The 16622-nt window shown below is 38.5% G+C and overlaps 1 protein-coding gene across 1 annotated transcript in view; it reads right to left on the reverse strand.

Moving 5' to 3' along the window:
- ANO4 (anoctamin 4) overlaps positions 1 to 16622 on the reverse strand; it is a 230427-nt gene that overhangs the window by 37927 nt on the left and 175878 nt on the right. Inside the window, exons 16-20 of the mRNA XM_010853456.1 lie at positions 14133 to 14169; positions 11951 to 12062; positions 10975 to 11032; positions 10738 to 10835; positions 8853 to 8995 (exon numbers count right to left, since the gene is read on the reverse strand). Of these exons, the coding sequence (XP_010851758.1) occupies positions 8853 to 8995; positions 10738 to 10835; positions 10975 to 11032; positions 11951 to 12062; positions 14133 to 14169 (448 nt within the window). The remainder of the gene's footprint in view (positions 1 to 8852; positions 8996 to 10737; positions 10836 to 10974; positions 11033 to 11950; positions 12063 to 14132; positions 14170 to 16622) is intronic.

Here is a 16622-nt window from a genome sequence, read left to right on the forward strand (position 1 = left end):
AGTGTTCCCTCCTCTTCAATTTTTTGTAAGTGAGGAGGATTTGTATTCTTTTAATGTCTGGTAGAATTCACCAGTGAAATTGTCTGGTCCTGTGGTTTTTCTAAGTTGGGAGACTTTTGATTTCTGATTCTCTTTAATCATTATTGATCTTTTCATATTTTCTATTTTTTGCTGATTCGGCCTTGGTAGGTTGTGTATTTCTAGAAACTTATCTTTTTTTTCTAGGTTATATCATATGGTATTTTTCTTTCTCTCTGACTGACTTTAGATATCCATGTTGCTGAAAATGGCATTATTTCATCCTTTTTTATGGCTGAGTAGTATTCCACTGTATATATATACCATAACTTCTTTATCCATTCATTTGGTAATGAACATTTAGGTTGTTTCATGTCTTGCTATTATAGATAGTGCTTCTATGAACACAGAAGTATATGTATCGTTTTGAATTCTAGTTTTGTCCCATTATATGCCCAGGAGTGGGATTATTGGATCATATAGAAACTCCATTTTTAATTTCTTGAGGAACTTCCATACTGTTTTCCATAGTGGCTGCTTACATTCCAACCAATAGTGTGGGAGGGATTCCTTTTTCTCCATACCCTCATTTGTAGACTTTCTGATAATGGTCATTCTAATCCTCATCGTAGTTTTGATTTGCATTTCTCTAATAATTAGAGAAAGGCAGGTAAGGTAGTCCTCTGTTGAAGAATTTTCCAGTTTGTTGTGATTCACACAGGCAAAGAAAAGCTTTGGTGTAGTCACTAAAACAGAAGTAGATGTTTTTCTGGAATTCTTTTGCTTTTTCTATGATCCAATGGATGTTGGCAATTTGATCTCAGGTTTCTAAATCAAGATGGCAGAGGAATCAGGTTTGGAAAATTCCCAGTTATTTTTTAACTAAACTCTCTGGCCCCTACCACCCCACCCCCCCGCCCCACTTTCTTCTGATATACCAATTATTCTCAGATTTGTCTGATTGAATCTGATAGTTTGCATAGGTTTTCTTTACTTTTTAAAAAGTCTAATTTCTGTCTTCTTTTGACTGAATTATCTCTATGTATTATCTCTAAGTTATTTCTAAATATTCCTATCCTCCAGTCTAGAGAAGGCAATGGCACCCCACTCCAGTACTCTTGCCTGGAAAATCCCATGGACGGAGGAGCCTGGTAGGCTGCAGTCCATGGGGTCGCTAGGAGTCGGAAACAACTGACTGAACTGACTTCACTTTCACTTTTCACTTTCATGCATTGGAGAAGGAAATGGCAACCCACTCCAGTGTTCTTGCCTGGAGAATCCCAGGGATGGTGGAGCCTGGTGGGCTGCCGTCTATGGGGTCACACAGAGTTGGACACGACTGAAGCAACTTAGTAGCAGCAGCATCTTCCAATCATTTTATTCTTTTTTCCATGTGGTCTTCATCTCATTCACTGAATTCTTCAGCTCCAGAATTTGTTTGGTTCTCTTTTATAATTTCAATCTCTTTAGTAAAGGACTCTTTCTGTTCATTAATTTTATTCGCAAGTTCATTGAATTACCTTCCCGTGATTTTTTTGTAGCTCAATGATTTTCTGTACACCTGTTTTGAATTCTTTACCACTTATTTTTCTTTATGTAATACCACATTTCCTTGATTTTTCATGGTGTTTGACCACACGCACTTCTGCTTTCATCTTTGAAGTAGCAGACACCTACCCCAGTTAAGAATTTATACTTATTTTACTTCTTTCAATAGTCTTTGAGTCTAGTAACTTCTATTGTATGCCAGACATATTAAAGTTCTAGATCAAGGGTCAGCAAATTATAGCCTGAAGGCCAAATCTGGATAACTCTCTGCTTTGTTTCTTTTTTTAAACCTACCTGTGAGTTAATAATAGTTTTTACATTTTAAGTAGTTATGTAAATACAAGGCGTGCTGTGATTCATGGGGTCACAAAGAGTCCGACACGACTGAGCTGAACTGAACTGATACAACCATTTAAAATATAGTAGCCTCAATCTTGCATCATGACCCCCAAAGTCAAAATTATTTACTGTCTAGCCCTGTAAGAATAAGTTATTGATCTCTGCTCTTAGTGATGTTCTTTTGCAGCAAAGAAGGAGATGATCAGTGTGGTCATGAGTTAAGCCAAGTTGGTCCTTGGGTATGGTTTTTGTAAAGCTCAGTCCACCTGCCTGGCTGTGACAGAGAACAGGGTGGACCTTTTTCTCTGCTAATGACCACAGAGGCTCAGTTCTGTCCTTGGGGAGGTTTTACAGTTAGGTCCTTAGCTGCTTGCCCATCACATCTTCAAAATATTACATTATTATAGATAAAGAATGACTTTAAGATAAAATTTCAACTCAACAGTAAAATAGAATAATCCTAAACTGTTTGAACATAAAAATACAGCTTCAAAGTATATAAAGTAAAAAGTGACCAAACTAGAAGGAGCATAAGATAAAATTCTCAAGTATGACTGTGGACTTTAACACTCTTTTCTTAGTAACTAGTAGAGGAAATAGACAAAGTTTAATAGGACATGAATGTAAGATTTGAACAACACAGTTAAACTTGCCAACTAATAGACACAGAAGATTATACTCAACAATTGCAGAACACACTTTAAACACTTATCAAAACAGAAATATGCAGAGGCATAAAACAAATCTCAGTATATATTAAATGACTAAAATACCACAGCAGAATTAAAAATCAATGACAGAAAAAGAAAAAGATTTGATACCATTTAGAGGACTTGAGCTCACCTCCTCTCATAAAAACACCAAAATCACAACCAACTGTTGAACAACCATCAACAAAAAAGACTACACCCCATGAGAAAACATATTCTGTATCCAAAGACAAGCTACAACAAGGCAGTAGGAGGGGCACTTTTGTGGTATAATCAAATCCCATACCTGCCAGAAAGAGAAAATAATTGTATCACAGAGGTTCTCCCATAGGAGTAACAGTTCTGAGCTCCACATCAGACTCCCCAGTCTGGGCATCTGGTACTGGGAGGAAAAACCCTCAGCATAATATTTGGCTTTGAATGCCAGTGGATCTTGATCCCAGGCACTTCACAGGACTGAGGCAAACAACACTCTTAGAAGGTAACAAACAAGGTCTCATGTGCACTGGGCAGGGAAAAAGCAGTGACTTCATAGGAACCTGGCCCAGACCTACCTTCTGGCTTTGGAGTGCCTCCTGGGGTGAAAGATCTCCAAGGGATGGCTGTGGCTCACTGTGGGGACAAGAACAATGGTGGAAGAAGTACTGGGGAGTATTCATTGATGTGAGCTCTGCTGGAGGCTGCCTTTTTTCTCAAGACCTGGCCCCATTCAACAGCAGGTAGGTCCCAGTGTTGAGATGCCTTAAGGACTCCCTGGTGGCTCAGAGGGTAAAAAGTCTGCCTGCAATGTGGAAGACCTGAGGTCGATCCCTGGGTCAGGCAGACCCCCTGGAGAAGAAAATGGCAACCCACAAGTATTCTTGCCTGGAAAATCCCATGGATGGAGGAGGAGCCTGGTGGGCTACAGTCCATAGGGTAGCAAAGAATTGGACAGGAATGGGAATGTAGCTCTAGCCATCAGCAGATAGACTGCCTAAAGCCAACCTGAGCAAATCAGTCTGTGCAATATATTGAGTCAACAAACTGAAAAATAAAAGCTATGTGATCATTTTAATAGAATGTTTTACCAAATTCAACATCTATTTATGATAAAAACTCTCCAGAAAGTGGACTTAGAGGGAATATATCTCAACATAATAAAGGCCATATATAACAAACCCACCACTAACATCATACTCAATGGAGAAAAGCTAAAAGCATTTCCTGTAGGATCAGGAGCAAGACAAAAACGTCCCCTCTCACCACTTTTATTCAACATAGTTCTGGACATCCTAGCCAACAGCAATCAGAAGAAGAAAAGGAATCCAATTTGGAAAAGAGGTAAAACTGTCACTATTTACAGATGAAATGATACTGTACACAAAAAACCCTAAAGATGCTATCAGAAAACTACTAGAGTTTATTGATGAATTCGGTTAAGATCGCAGGAAACAGTATATTCTGTTGCATTTCCGTATACTAACAACAAAAGATCAGAAAGTGAAGGAAATAATCCCATTTACCATCACATCAAAGCGAATAAAATACCCAGGAATAAGCCTACCAAAAAGGCAAAACACTGAAAACTCTTAAGATGCTGATGAAAGAAATGAAGATGACACAAACAGATGGAAAGATACCCTGTGTTCTTGGATTGGAAGAATTAATATTATCAAAATGATTATACTACCCAAGGCAATCTACAGATTCAATGCAATTTCTATTACCAATGGCATTTTCCACAGAACTAGAATGAAAAAAATCTTAAAAATTAGTATGGAAACACAGAAGACCCCAGATAGCCAAAGCTATCCTGAGAAAGAAAAATGGATCTGGAGGAATCTGGTTCCCCAACTTCAGATTATACTACAAAGTTACAGTCATGAGAATAGTATGTTACTGGCACAAAAGCAGAATTATAGGTCAATGGAACAGGACAGAAAACCCAGAAATAAACCCAAGCATCTATGGTAAATTAATCTATGGCAAATCAGGCAAGACTATACAATGGAGAAAAGACTTCAATAAGTGGTGCTGGGAAAACTGGACAGCTACATACAAAAGAATAAAGACCTAAATATAAGACCAGATACTATAAAACTCTTAGAGGAAAACATAGAACACTTTTTGACATAAATCACATGAATATATTTTTGAATCTACCTCCTAGAATAATGAAAATAAATGGGACCTAATTAAAAGCTTTTGCAGAGCACAAGAAACCACCAATAAAATGAAAAGACAACCTACAACATGGGAGAAAATATTTGTAAATGAAGTGATCGACAAGGGATTAGTTTCCAAAATATACAAACAGCTCATGCAGCTTATTATGGAAAAAACAACCAAATCAAAAATGGTCAGAAGATCTAAATAGACATTTCTCCAAAGGAGACATACAGATGACCAACAGGCACATGAAAAGACATTCAACATTGCTATTTATTAGGGAAATGCAAATCAAAACTACAATGAAGTATCACCTCACACCAGTCAGAATGGTCATCATCAAAAGGTCTATAATAACAAATGCTGGAGAGGGTGTGGAGAAAAGGGAACCCTCCTATATGCTTTGTGGGAGTGGTACAACCACCATGGAGAACAGTATGGAGGTTTCCTAGAAAGCTAAAAATAGAGCTATCACATGATTTATCAATCCAACTCCAGGGAATATAGCCATAGAAAACCATAATTCCAAAAGATACATGACCCCAATGTTCATCAAAGCACTATATACTGTAGCCAAGATGTGGAAGCAACATAAATGTCTGTTGACAGAGAATTGGATAAAAAAGATGTGGTACATATATACAATGGAATATTACTCAGACATTAAAAAGAATGAAATAATGCCATTTACAGCAACATGAATGGGCCTAGAGAATATTGTTAGTAAAATAAGTCAGACAGACAAATGCTATATGATATCACTTACAAGTGGAATTTAAAAACATGATACAAATGAACTTATTTCCAAAATAAACTTATGGTTACCAAATGGGAAAGCTGGGGAGAAGAGATAAATTAAGTTTGTTACTCACATATTCATAGTACTATATATAAAATAATCAACAAGGACCTACTGTATAGCACAGGGGACTTTACTCAATATTCTGTAATAATCTATAAAGGAAAAGAATTTGAAAAAGAATGGATATGTATCTATATCTATATATACATATATAACTGAGGGGCTTCCCTGGTGGCTCACTGGTAAAGAATCTGCCTGCCAATGCAGGAAACACACGTTTGATCTCTGGGTCTGGAAGATCCCCTGGAAAGGGAAATGGCAACCCACTCCAGTATTCTTGCCTGGGAAATCCCGTGGACAGAGGAGCCTGGGGGGCTACAGTCCATGGGGTGGCAAAACAGTCATATAGCACTTAGCAACGAAACAACAGTGTGTAACTGAACCTCTGTGCTGTACACCCGAAACTAACAAAACACTGTCAATCAACTATAATATAAAAATTAAATTTAAAAAGTAACTATAGATAATATGTAAATAAATGGGTATTGCTGTCTTCCAACAGAATGATTTTCAAAGCCAGGCAGTGGGCCGGCTTTGGGTCTGATGCCAGTAGTGTGTTAACTCCTCACCTACGTATCCATGCGCAATTTTGTGAATATTCATTGATACATCCACTTTTGATTTATATGCCTTTCTCACTTTATATTCTACTTCAATGAAAACATTTTAAAAAATATAACAAAGCAGGAAGGTCATTAAGAAAATAACAAAAAACAACAAGAACAGAAGCAAGCAATTAGTATTCACCAGTCTTCTTGTGATAATTCAGAGATTTGTTTCTTGCTGCAAAGCTACTGTGGTATTTGGAGCACTACCAGTTCTAACCCCATAACAGCTTCTTTTCAAGCACTCTATATACCAACATTACTGTTCACTTCCTTCTTTATGGGAGAAGAATCCATTAAGAGACCTCCAAGTGGTTACTTCTCTTAATGAATTCATCTTATTAAGTTTTATTATTAATGCCCAAATTGATTTCTTCTCCAGGTTATACCATTATGCCATCCTATAATTGAAACTCTAAAAACACCAGTAGATACGTAGGACATAAGCGAATAATTGAAACTCTAAAAACACCAGTAGATACGTAGGACATGAGCGAATAATTGAAACTCTAAAAACACCAGTAGATATGTAGGACATGAGCGATCTGAGAAACATTAAGCATCACTTCTACCACTCCTTTAATTTTCAGATTTGCCCAAAAACATTTGCTTCTTTCAGAATTAATGCATCTTGCCCATCCCTTACTCCCACTTCCACCCCAATGTCTCAGAGCTTAAACATAATTAGAAAAAAAAACCCAAAACAACAAGAAAATCTATCCACACTCATTGAATCTGCTAAGATAGTTCAAGTTTTTCTTAAAACTTAAGATACAAAGATACAAAGAAAAATAATAATGACATGGTTAACATATATCCAGTACATACTCTGAGCTAGGTATTGTTCTAAGCCCTTCCCATGCATTAATTTATTTAGTCCACACAAAGATACACTGAAGGGGTTACTCTTTTTATCCCCATGATAGAGAAGTGGAAAGTGAGACAAAGACATTAAGCAATTGCCCAAGGTTTCAGAGTTAATAAGTGAGGGGCTGGGATGGCAACCCACTCCAGTGTTCTTGCCTGGAGAATCCCAGGGATGGGGGAGCCTGGTGGGGCTGCTGTCTATGGGGTCACACAGAGTCGGACACGACTAAAGCAACTTAGCAGCAGCAGAAGACTTGTGAGAGTCCCTTGGATTGCAAGGAGATCAAACCAGTCAGTCCTAAAGGAAATCAACCGTGAATATTCAGTGGAAGGACTGATGCTAAAGCTCCAATACTTTGGCTACCTGAATAAGAGCTGACTCATTGGAAAAGAGCCTGATTCTGCAAAAGATCAAAGGCATAAAAAGAAGGGCAGTAGAGGATGAGATGGTTAGACAGCATCACTCAATGGACATGAATTTGAACAAACTCTGGGACATAGTGAAGGACAGGGAAGCCTTGCATGCTGCATTTCATGGTGTTGCAAAGAGTAGGACACAACTCAGTGACTGAACAACAGCAGCAATCTGTTTCTAAAGTCCATGCTCTCAGATACATGGTAAAATAAACAGCTTGGGTTTGATTACAGAGAAGTGAGATTCCTTCAATGGAAGTGTAGCATTAAGCTTATACATTCCCAGATTCCTGCCACCCTTTCCAAGAGAAAGGACTGCCCATTCTACCTGCTAGCAACTCATCCTGCGGCATCTCTGCTACTTTATTGCACTTAACATTTCACATCTCTGACTTCCCGCCATGGAGCGCTTTTTGAGAACTATGATTGCGCCTCATTCCTTCTTGTATCTCCAGTGCCAAAGTCTGGACATAACATGGTTCAAAAGATGTCTGCTGGATACAAACTACTATATATAAAATCAACAACAAGGTCCTACTATATAGTACAGGGAACTATAGTAAATGTCTTGTAGGAAAAGATTGTGAAAAAGAATATCTGTTCTTATATATATATATATGCATAATTGAGTCCCTTTGTTTTACACCTGAAACTAACACAACACTGTGTTACTAACACTGTAAATCAACTATACTTCAATCAAAAAGAAAGATATGTGCTGAATGAATGAATCAATCATACCATGAGTGATCACTCCTTTTTCTTTGCTTCTCCAGGTTTTCAGCTCATTTTTTTTTTCTGGTGATTTATTGCAAGGGAAAGGACACAATGTCATGAAGAATGTGAAGTGACTTGGCACTATTTCTATCAATAAAGTTTCCTAAAGCAAGATACCCTTCCTCTGAATTTAGCTCAAGAATCCCTCCACACTGTCAGCCTCAACAATAATGGTATATGTCTAGTTAAATACAGCTATTGGAGAAGGAAATGGCAACCCACTCCAGTGTTCTTGCCTGGAGAATCCCAGGGACAGGGGAGCCTGGTGGGCTGCCATCTATGGGGTCGCACAGAGTTGGACACGACTGAAGTGACTTAGCAGCAGTAGCAGCAGAGAGCTAAAATTCACATTTATAATTAATAGGATAAAACAGAAAACAAGGTCCTACTCTAGAGCATAGGGAACTATATGCAATATCCGATGGTCAACCATAATGGAAAAGAATATGAAGAAATATACATATGTATAACTACTTTGCTGTATAACAGAAATTAACACAACACTTAAATCAACTAAAATTCAATAAAATTTTTAAAATAGAATAAAATAGACTATTTTCATACTCATTTCTAAGTATTCATCAAAGAGTCCGTAGGCATTCATCGGCTGAAGGTTGTAGTCCTTTTCCCATTGTGGGAAACTTATTTTCCTTTCAGGCCCATGTTCTTGTCGTACTTTTCTTCTAGTCCACCAATTCTGAATTAACCTGCACAACAAAATCAATTTATTAAAATATATATATATATATAACTGATCATAAGACTTAAGTAATAAGAAGTAGAGTTAAAATATAGAGCAATAGTTTAAAAAAATTTAGGACAGGCTTTCTAGGAGCTAAAGCCTTGGATTAGGAAGGAAGTAACAATGGAGGCTATACTTCAAGCACTTGTACTTGCAAGTGAACAGAATGATGGATGAACTTATTTTAATCATTCACAAAACTGTCTCCTATTCAGTGTTGCCTTGGAGGGATGGTTAGAGGAGAATGTTGATAAACTGATCCTCCAGTGTAAAGGCAACACTCAGACCTCTGAGGAGAAGAGGGTTTGGCCTTGCGGGCTTATTTAAGGAGCCATGAGCAGTCTTACCATGGGGTGCTGACCTGCAAACTGATTTGAGGATCCTAGAAAGTCTGAAAACCCACAAAGGCTTCCTCCTCTCCTGGCACACAGAAGCCTGCAGGTCTACAACTGGACTTGTCTGCTTTTGGCTTGAACTCAATGGGGGCTCTGATTCCTAGTAAAATGCAGCTTACATTGGTGAGGTTAGTACATTTAACCTTAGCAGTGTTCAGAAGTGCATCTTATAATATGGAATGGGGTTGAAGAAATGTGCGGGAAGAGTCAGGTCTGTATGCTGTAGGAGGCAAGGAGAAAGCTGAGGGGTATCTGAGAGTACCAATGCCAAAACAAAAATGTGAAATTAAATAAGAAAATGGGTATCAAAGACAATTCTGCCTAATTCACAATATTGTTCTATGTCCATATTCATAGAAGATAAGTATGGTTTCCTTGATGTCTATGACATTTTGATAAGTTATGGATCATACTTTAAAGGAGAATATGCTTCTAATTTTTTTTTAAATTTTATGCTTTATCTTTTCAAAAGTTTTATAGAAAACATGAAACACTTGGAAGAAGTTTTCTAAAGTAAATCTGAGAAGAGAAAATTACTGGCATTGGTTCTTACAGGGAGCTAAGAGATGACTTTCCAAAGCGAACTAAGTTCCAGCTAATCCTTCTGGCTGAGTGGTCCTCCCTGAAACCTAGAATTCTCTATGGGGACACTGAGCTGACATGGAAACCTATATGTATAGAATTAAAGCAGAAACAGAACTGCTGTTGATTTATGTCCCTTTAAAACTTAACTGACCATAACTGAGTAAACACAGCCAAATTCAAGGTTATCCTTAAAAAACTGAGGCAAATGTTTGCCCATTGCCATCAACATAAACTGTTATTAGTGATAATAACAGTTTTAACTGGTTAAGATCTGCTGACTTAGAAATAATCCAATTTCTTTTTTAAATCCTATTTTTAGGGGGGTATTCCTTTTCTACATAGTCTGAATTTAAAGTAGTTAAAAAATGACCATTTGTGATTTATTGCAGGGGCTGGGGAGTAGACACAGAGATCCAGTTAATGTGTCATCATTTAAAGCAGCTTGGAAGTGGATATCCAATATTAGGGGTCCACAGAGACTTCTTAAAGAATATTCACTTTTGTTCATGCAGTTTGTGCTAAATCTTCAAAAAGGGCCCATGTTTATTACTTTCATCATTTGTCTCTGAATATCTAAGCATGAAGACTAGCTCCAGGTATAATATGCATGGGCTTAACTGCTGAGTCTGCATTGCTTATCTTACTTGCCACACCTAGAAAAGCCAATAGACAAGCCAATAGCCAAGAGACATGCTGCCTCTCAAGTATAGATACCTAAGGTACTTACGGGTAGCCAAGTTCCATGAAATTATTCCAGGTCTGCTTTAGCACCATTATAATACCCATTTGCATACAGAGATCAATAAGGCATCCACTAGGGTGGCACTGCGAGGTAAGCAAACACAGAAATTCAAGAATCAATGGACGGGAAGAAAGGCTGTCTGCTTTATAATCTGCACAAAGTTGCCCTCAGGCTGTTTAATATAAGTCTGTAGGAAAGTAGGAGTGATGGGAGAATACCGACCTCTTCTAGTCTCCACCTGTTTATCAGCCTCAAGTAGGCACCTGGGTGTCCTGTGAATCTTCAACACACACAGAAAAACAAGCCATTAGCATCCTGTAGCCTTCAATGAAGATTATATTCAGATTAGCACATCCTCCAGTGAAAATTATGGTGCAGTAAGGAATAGGTCTGATGGAATTAGGAAAACTCCCCAGAAATGGCATAATGGCAACTTCTGGAATTCTCTGGGGGTATTTCTCTTCTGGCTGTTCTGCCTGGCTGCTGACCACAGAGGCCAGTTTTTGCTGCATGCTGTAACTTTTAACATTTTCTGCTTAATATCAAGTGCTTGTTGTGTAAACAGCAGGTTGGGTACAGTTGATCTTTTGGAACATTAGTAATGCTTTTTTTAAAGAAAACTATTTGACTAGAATGCCATCAAGTAGCTAGAAACTGCAGAGAGGCTGCTCATCCTGTTCACCAAAACCCAACACTTGGCTCTTCCCTGGTTCTCGTCTCCACAGACATAATTCGTGGTGATGGAATTCATGGGACATGGCCACTCCAGATCCTCAGAACTGCTGGATTCAGAAGTAACCCAGGCTCCCTCAGCATGGGTTAGCCCCCCTTCCCATGTGAATATCCTTCCCCACTCTGTGCGGTCAGGGACATAGGACATGCTCCCCGCCGTCCTCCATGATGTCACCTGCTCTTACAGGTACAAGATCCAGGGGCCTGATTCAGATACCGATGGAGCCTGCAAGAGTTACACTCATCCTTCACATGTGCAAACTATTTTTTTCTACTCACCTTAGCAAGAAAGGGTACAAGGGGCTCTGACAGAGGCCATCCCGGGAATGGGAAGGTAAAAGAAAGGAGACTGATCTTTTTATACTTTATGAAGTTACTCTAAAGGCTGCCTTCTCTGTCATCCCTGGTCAATGACCTTTGCGTGCTGTTCCTAGCCCCAGGATGTGCAGAGATACGGGGTTCTTACCTTCCGAGGAAGAACGCGATGTAAAATGTGGAGCTGTTCAGATTGACAAACTGAAAAAGAAACATTTTCAGGGTGAAGCTGTTCTCCCACTCGGACTCTGTGCGAGGCTGTTCTGTGGACACAAGGGGAGCAGAGTTTGAGAGAGGCTGCGTCTGACTCCCTCTCAGCTCCCTCTGTCACTCTCCAGACACACAGGGTGGGTGCACAGGAGGCCCAAGGAGGCTGCAGGAGACCCATAGATGGCGTGCAATGGAATGGACCATCTATGGGATCCTCAAGCTCCCAGACCAGCCCCAACAAGGGTTTGGTGGCAAGTGGCTACACTTGTCTGAGGGGAGGGGATATGTGGTTTGTTCCTCTGTTCTAGGATGCCCCGAGAGCCTGGGTCAGACACAGCCAGGCTGAAGGCACCACATGCCTAGCCCTGGCTCTTTGCAGGAGCCTTTCTTTTGCTCTTAGGACCCACCTCATAGGTGGAAATTGTGTGGGCTCAGGTCCCCTCCCAGCTCCTAATAACTCTGTGGTCTTGACTTCTATTTCTGCTGTGATGTGAGGTGCTACTGGACTAGAAGTCAGACCCCCATCTCAGAATGAGCATCTGACTCCTTTACCTGTCACCCTCATCCAGCATCATTTTCAATTTCATGTACAAATACCCAGATGACCTCACCTCTAGAGCTTTTACTAGCATCTTTGTTTTATAATTTCCTGACCTCAGTCAGGCACCAATTCTCATCTCCTCATATTTCAACTTCCATACAGCAAATGCTCTTTGGACACTGTGATACAGCCAAAAATATGGCTCAGTCCTCCAACCTGAAATCTCACGTCAAATGCACTTCTCCTTCACTAGGACTTCCATCCTCACCTCAAACAACATCAAAGAAAATGCATTTAATGCAACAGTACTTTCTGTTTCTATGTAGATTCCCTGAGCTTCTAGTTGCTCATTTACCACTTTACTTCATCAATTCCTTCCCCACAAATGATAACTCAAAATGCTTCCCAGGAGGATATCTGAGAAGGGAGGGGAGAGACAAAGTGAATCTTATTTAAAATGGTTTAAATGTCCATTTCAGAACAAGGCTGTACTCCTGTGGAGGGAAGAAATGACAAAGGCTGCTTTAGGGCTTTAGCTTCATTTCATTTCTGCTACTGAATTCTTGGTTACACAGGAAGGTCTCCTAGGTCATCAACCAACTGGTGGTTTCCCAGATGGACCAGACTGACCAGGGCTGGATCTCCATCAGCATCTTTTCCAGCCTGCATCAAGTTGCCACTGGACAAAGACTGTATCAATGGGCAGTTATCTCTTCTGTGGACATGAACTTTTATCTTTTGGGGAAAAGAGTGGTGGTGATGGAAGATTTCTGTGACTTTACAGGAGATGTTCCAGGTGCCTGGCTCTGTATCTGGCACATAGAAGGGCTAAATAAACAGCATCTTTTATTATAATGGTTATTATAAATAAAAACACCTCTGTGTTTTTCCCTTTTTGGAAAAGCTACATATGGGAATGCACTAAAACAGGTTCTGTGTGGGAGCATATAATTTTCACAGACTGCATAGAGTAAAATGACTAATATCTCATTAATGAAATTGGGACAGTTCCTCTGTCTTGAAAATGTAGTGAATGCACAGCTTACAGCTGGCACCAGACTGCTCTGGTGCTTTACAGGGTCTTAGGCGTAACTGTTCAGATAAATATTTCTACAAATGTCTGTGATAGTTAGCCTGCCTATATTCCTGGTAAAAGACTCCTAGTCTTCAAAGCAACTAACTTTGCTATGATTTTATATGCCATGAAGACTGGCTATGTTTTTAATTAAATGAAAATTGTAGGCTGTAGCAAATGACTCCTTTCCTAAATGATTATAGGTACTTCATACACATGTATTTTTGTGATGTTATAGTTTTGGGGCATTAAGAGAAAACCTACTTTAAATTGTGTTAGTTCATGAAAGGATAGTATTTGTGGGAGCTTTTAAAACTTTAGGTAGGAAAGATTCTCCCAGCTCTTAGACATAGTTAACATGTCCTATTGAGAGCAAAGAGCAAACTGTTGTACACAATTCAAAATAAAGGGAATGCTTCTTTTCAGCAGTGTTTCAGATATGACTCTTTGAGAAGGCATTTTTCAGACCACAATAATGTATCATGAAATTAAAAGGGTTCTACTCACCTAAATTTGTCAGAAGAAGAGCAACCTTTTCATAGAGCTGTAAAATAAATTTCCTACATTTAACAAACTGTAGATGGTCTAAGATAGGTAATTATGAAGCAAATGGATAATTAAGTCATGAATGAAAATAATTACCATCCCCCTGTTGAAACAATGAAAATACTGTCTACAATTATGTCTTTTCAGGGCAAGAAAGAAACGTCCAAGGGCCCATTTTTGAAATCTCACTTTTTGATTGGGATGAATAATTCTGTGACAACAAGCCAGCTGCCATAATTAGTAACTTGCTAAGTGATGCTGGGCAAGTCATAATATTCCTGGGACTCAGCATCCTCAGGGTAAAATCTCTAAGACTGCTTCTGAAAAGAGTCTGTAATCCCATTGTTTTTACCGGCTGTTGTATTTTCTAGATTATAGCATTCATAAGTAATAAAGTGATGAAACATTATTAGGAACCACCAAACTTATGGTACTATGCTTTTCCATTCATTAATTAGGTGCATCCCTAACTCACCTAACCATCTGGTTAACGGAAATGGATGGCTCGACAAGGGGAGTGTGCCCGTGTGTGTGTGTGTGGAAGTGCAGGGGGTACAGTTAAGGTACTCCCCACCCCGATGGAAGGGGAGTGTGCCCATGTGTTTGTGTATGGAAGTGGAGGGGTTAGAGTTAAGGGCAAACCCTCAAGAGGTTTCCTAGGAGGACATACATTGAAAGAAAAAGAGCAAGTTCTTCCTCTAAAATGAAATATAATAAGTGAAGAGGAAAAAGAAAACTAGTCAAATGGATTTGAAAAATATGGAAATGAAGATCACCTTTAAACTAAAGTAGTAAAATCACACTGGGTAAAATTCCCCAGGCTGGAATTCTAGCTTTACCAGCCAGAAGGCTGTAGGTCTTAGGCATGTTACCTCACTTCTTCTTAATATCATCATTTTCCTTACATGTGGTTGAGACTCACTCATTTTGAGGTCTTTACTAACTTTTGAACTCTCTTACTCCAGATTTTTGGGCTAACTACTTAAAGTCAAAATACTCAGATTGCCTGACTTTAAACTTTCAGCAATAATTATGGTTTGTTATAGTAAAATACAATTCATATGGCCATAGTAACAAATTTTATGTATAGAAACCTCAGACTCTGTAAGAGTCCAGCATTAAAAGAGATTGGTATAATTTTCAATACAAAGTCTTGTGGTATAGATGAGTCATACATCTCAACTGTATCATAAATATAAAATACTGGTTAACAACATATTAGGACAGATATATTTGATGTTAATCAAATGTACTTTAATATTACAAAAGTATTATATCATTAAAGTTAATTATCAAGGAAAATTAAATTTAACTGGTGAGACAACCTTTCTCAGAAATATGATGATACATGTAAGCTTCAGTGTATGGACTTTATCATCCATTTTGGTGACTAAGAAACCCTTTATTAAACACAAAAAACACCTGTGTAGCTGCTAGCACACAGTAGGTGCTTTGTACTGTCCCTAATTATATACTATTTCACCTCCCCTCCTGCTTCATTTTTACTTCATTTATTTTTTTTTGCTTGGCTGTGTTCCATGAAGTAGAGATTGTTGGATACATGATTTTAAGTTAAGTGAATTATTACTTTGACAGCACTGGTACCTCGTCAAAATGTATCATCAAGTGTGTGTTTATAGACCCAAGGCATGTACACAGAAATTTATTTCTTAAGATGAATAAATTAAATTTTAGTAAGACTGGAGAAAAGAGATGATAAAAATACAGTAAATTTTAATGCACCACATCCTACCTGGATGCAGAATCTTTCAGTGCTCTGGCTCTTTGGTTCATTTCACTATGAATCACTCCCCTTTACAAAGATTATTCGACAGTTAACTTTAAGACCAGCTGAACTGTGGATGGGGCAGTGCTAGGGAGTGACAAACATCTACTTTCAGTCTCCACTGGACCAAACAGTTACACAGCCATGCTGTCAAAATGATCAGCAAGTGCTCCTTTTTTTTTCTACCTTCTGGATTTTTAAACTTTTTTCCTACAATAATAAAGTTCCTGTATATTTAATAATAATTACATATGCTTCATTATCTCAGTGATTTCAGAACTATTGCCCAGATTTAAGTTGCAGTATAAATAAGAGAGAGGGGAACTATAACTGAACACATATTCCATACAAAACACTATACATGGCACTCTATATATATTTATTCTCTCCTACAAACCTCAAGTCTAACAATGTCAGTCATTACATTTTGTTCTGTTATTAGTAACAGTTTACGGAGTGCCTACTTTGAGCCTGAGCCTGTTTTGTCACTGGGAAATAACAACAGAGGAAAAAAAAATGGCAAAGGTTTCTGCCTTCTTGGGGCTACACTGAAATGGAGAAGATAGATAATAAACACAAAAAATGTTTAAAAATAGCCTATTAGATGGTGATGAAATTAAAAGACACTCCTTGGAAGAAAAGTTATGACCAACCTAGATAGCATA

This window comes from Bison bison, unplaced genomic scaffold (genome assembly GCF_000754665.1).
Source record: "Bison bison bison isolate TAMUID 2011002044 unplaced genomic scaffold, Bison_UMD1.0 scf7180017864327, whole genome shotgun sequence".
Classification (NCBI taxonomy): domain Eukaryota; kingdom Metazoa; phylum Chordata; class Mammalia; order Artiodactyla; family Bovidae; genus Bison; species Bison bison.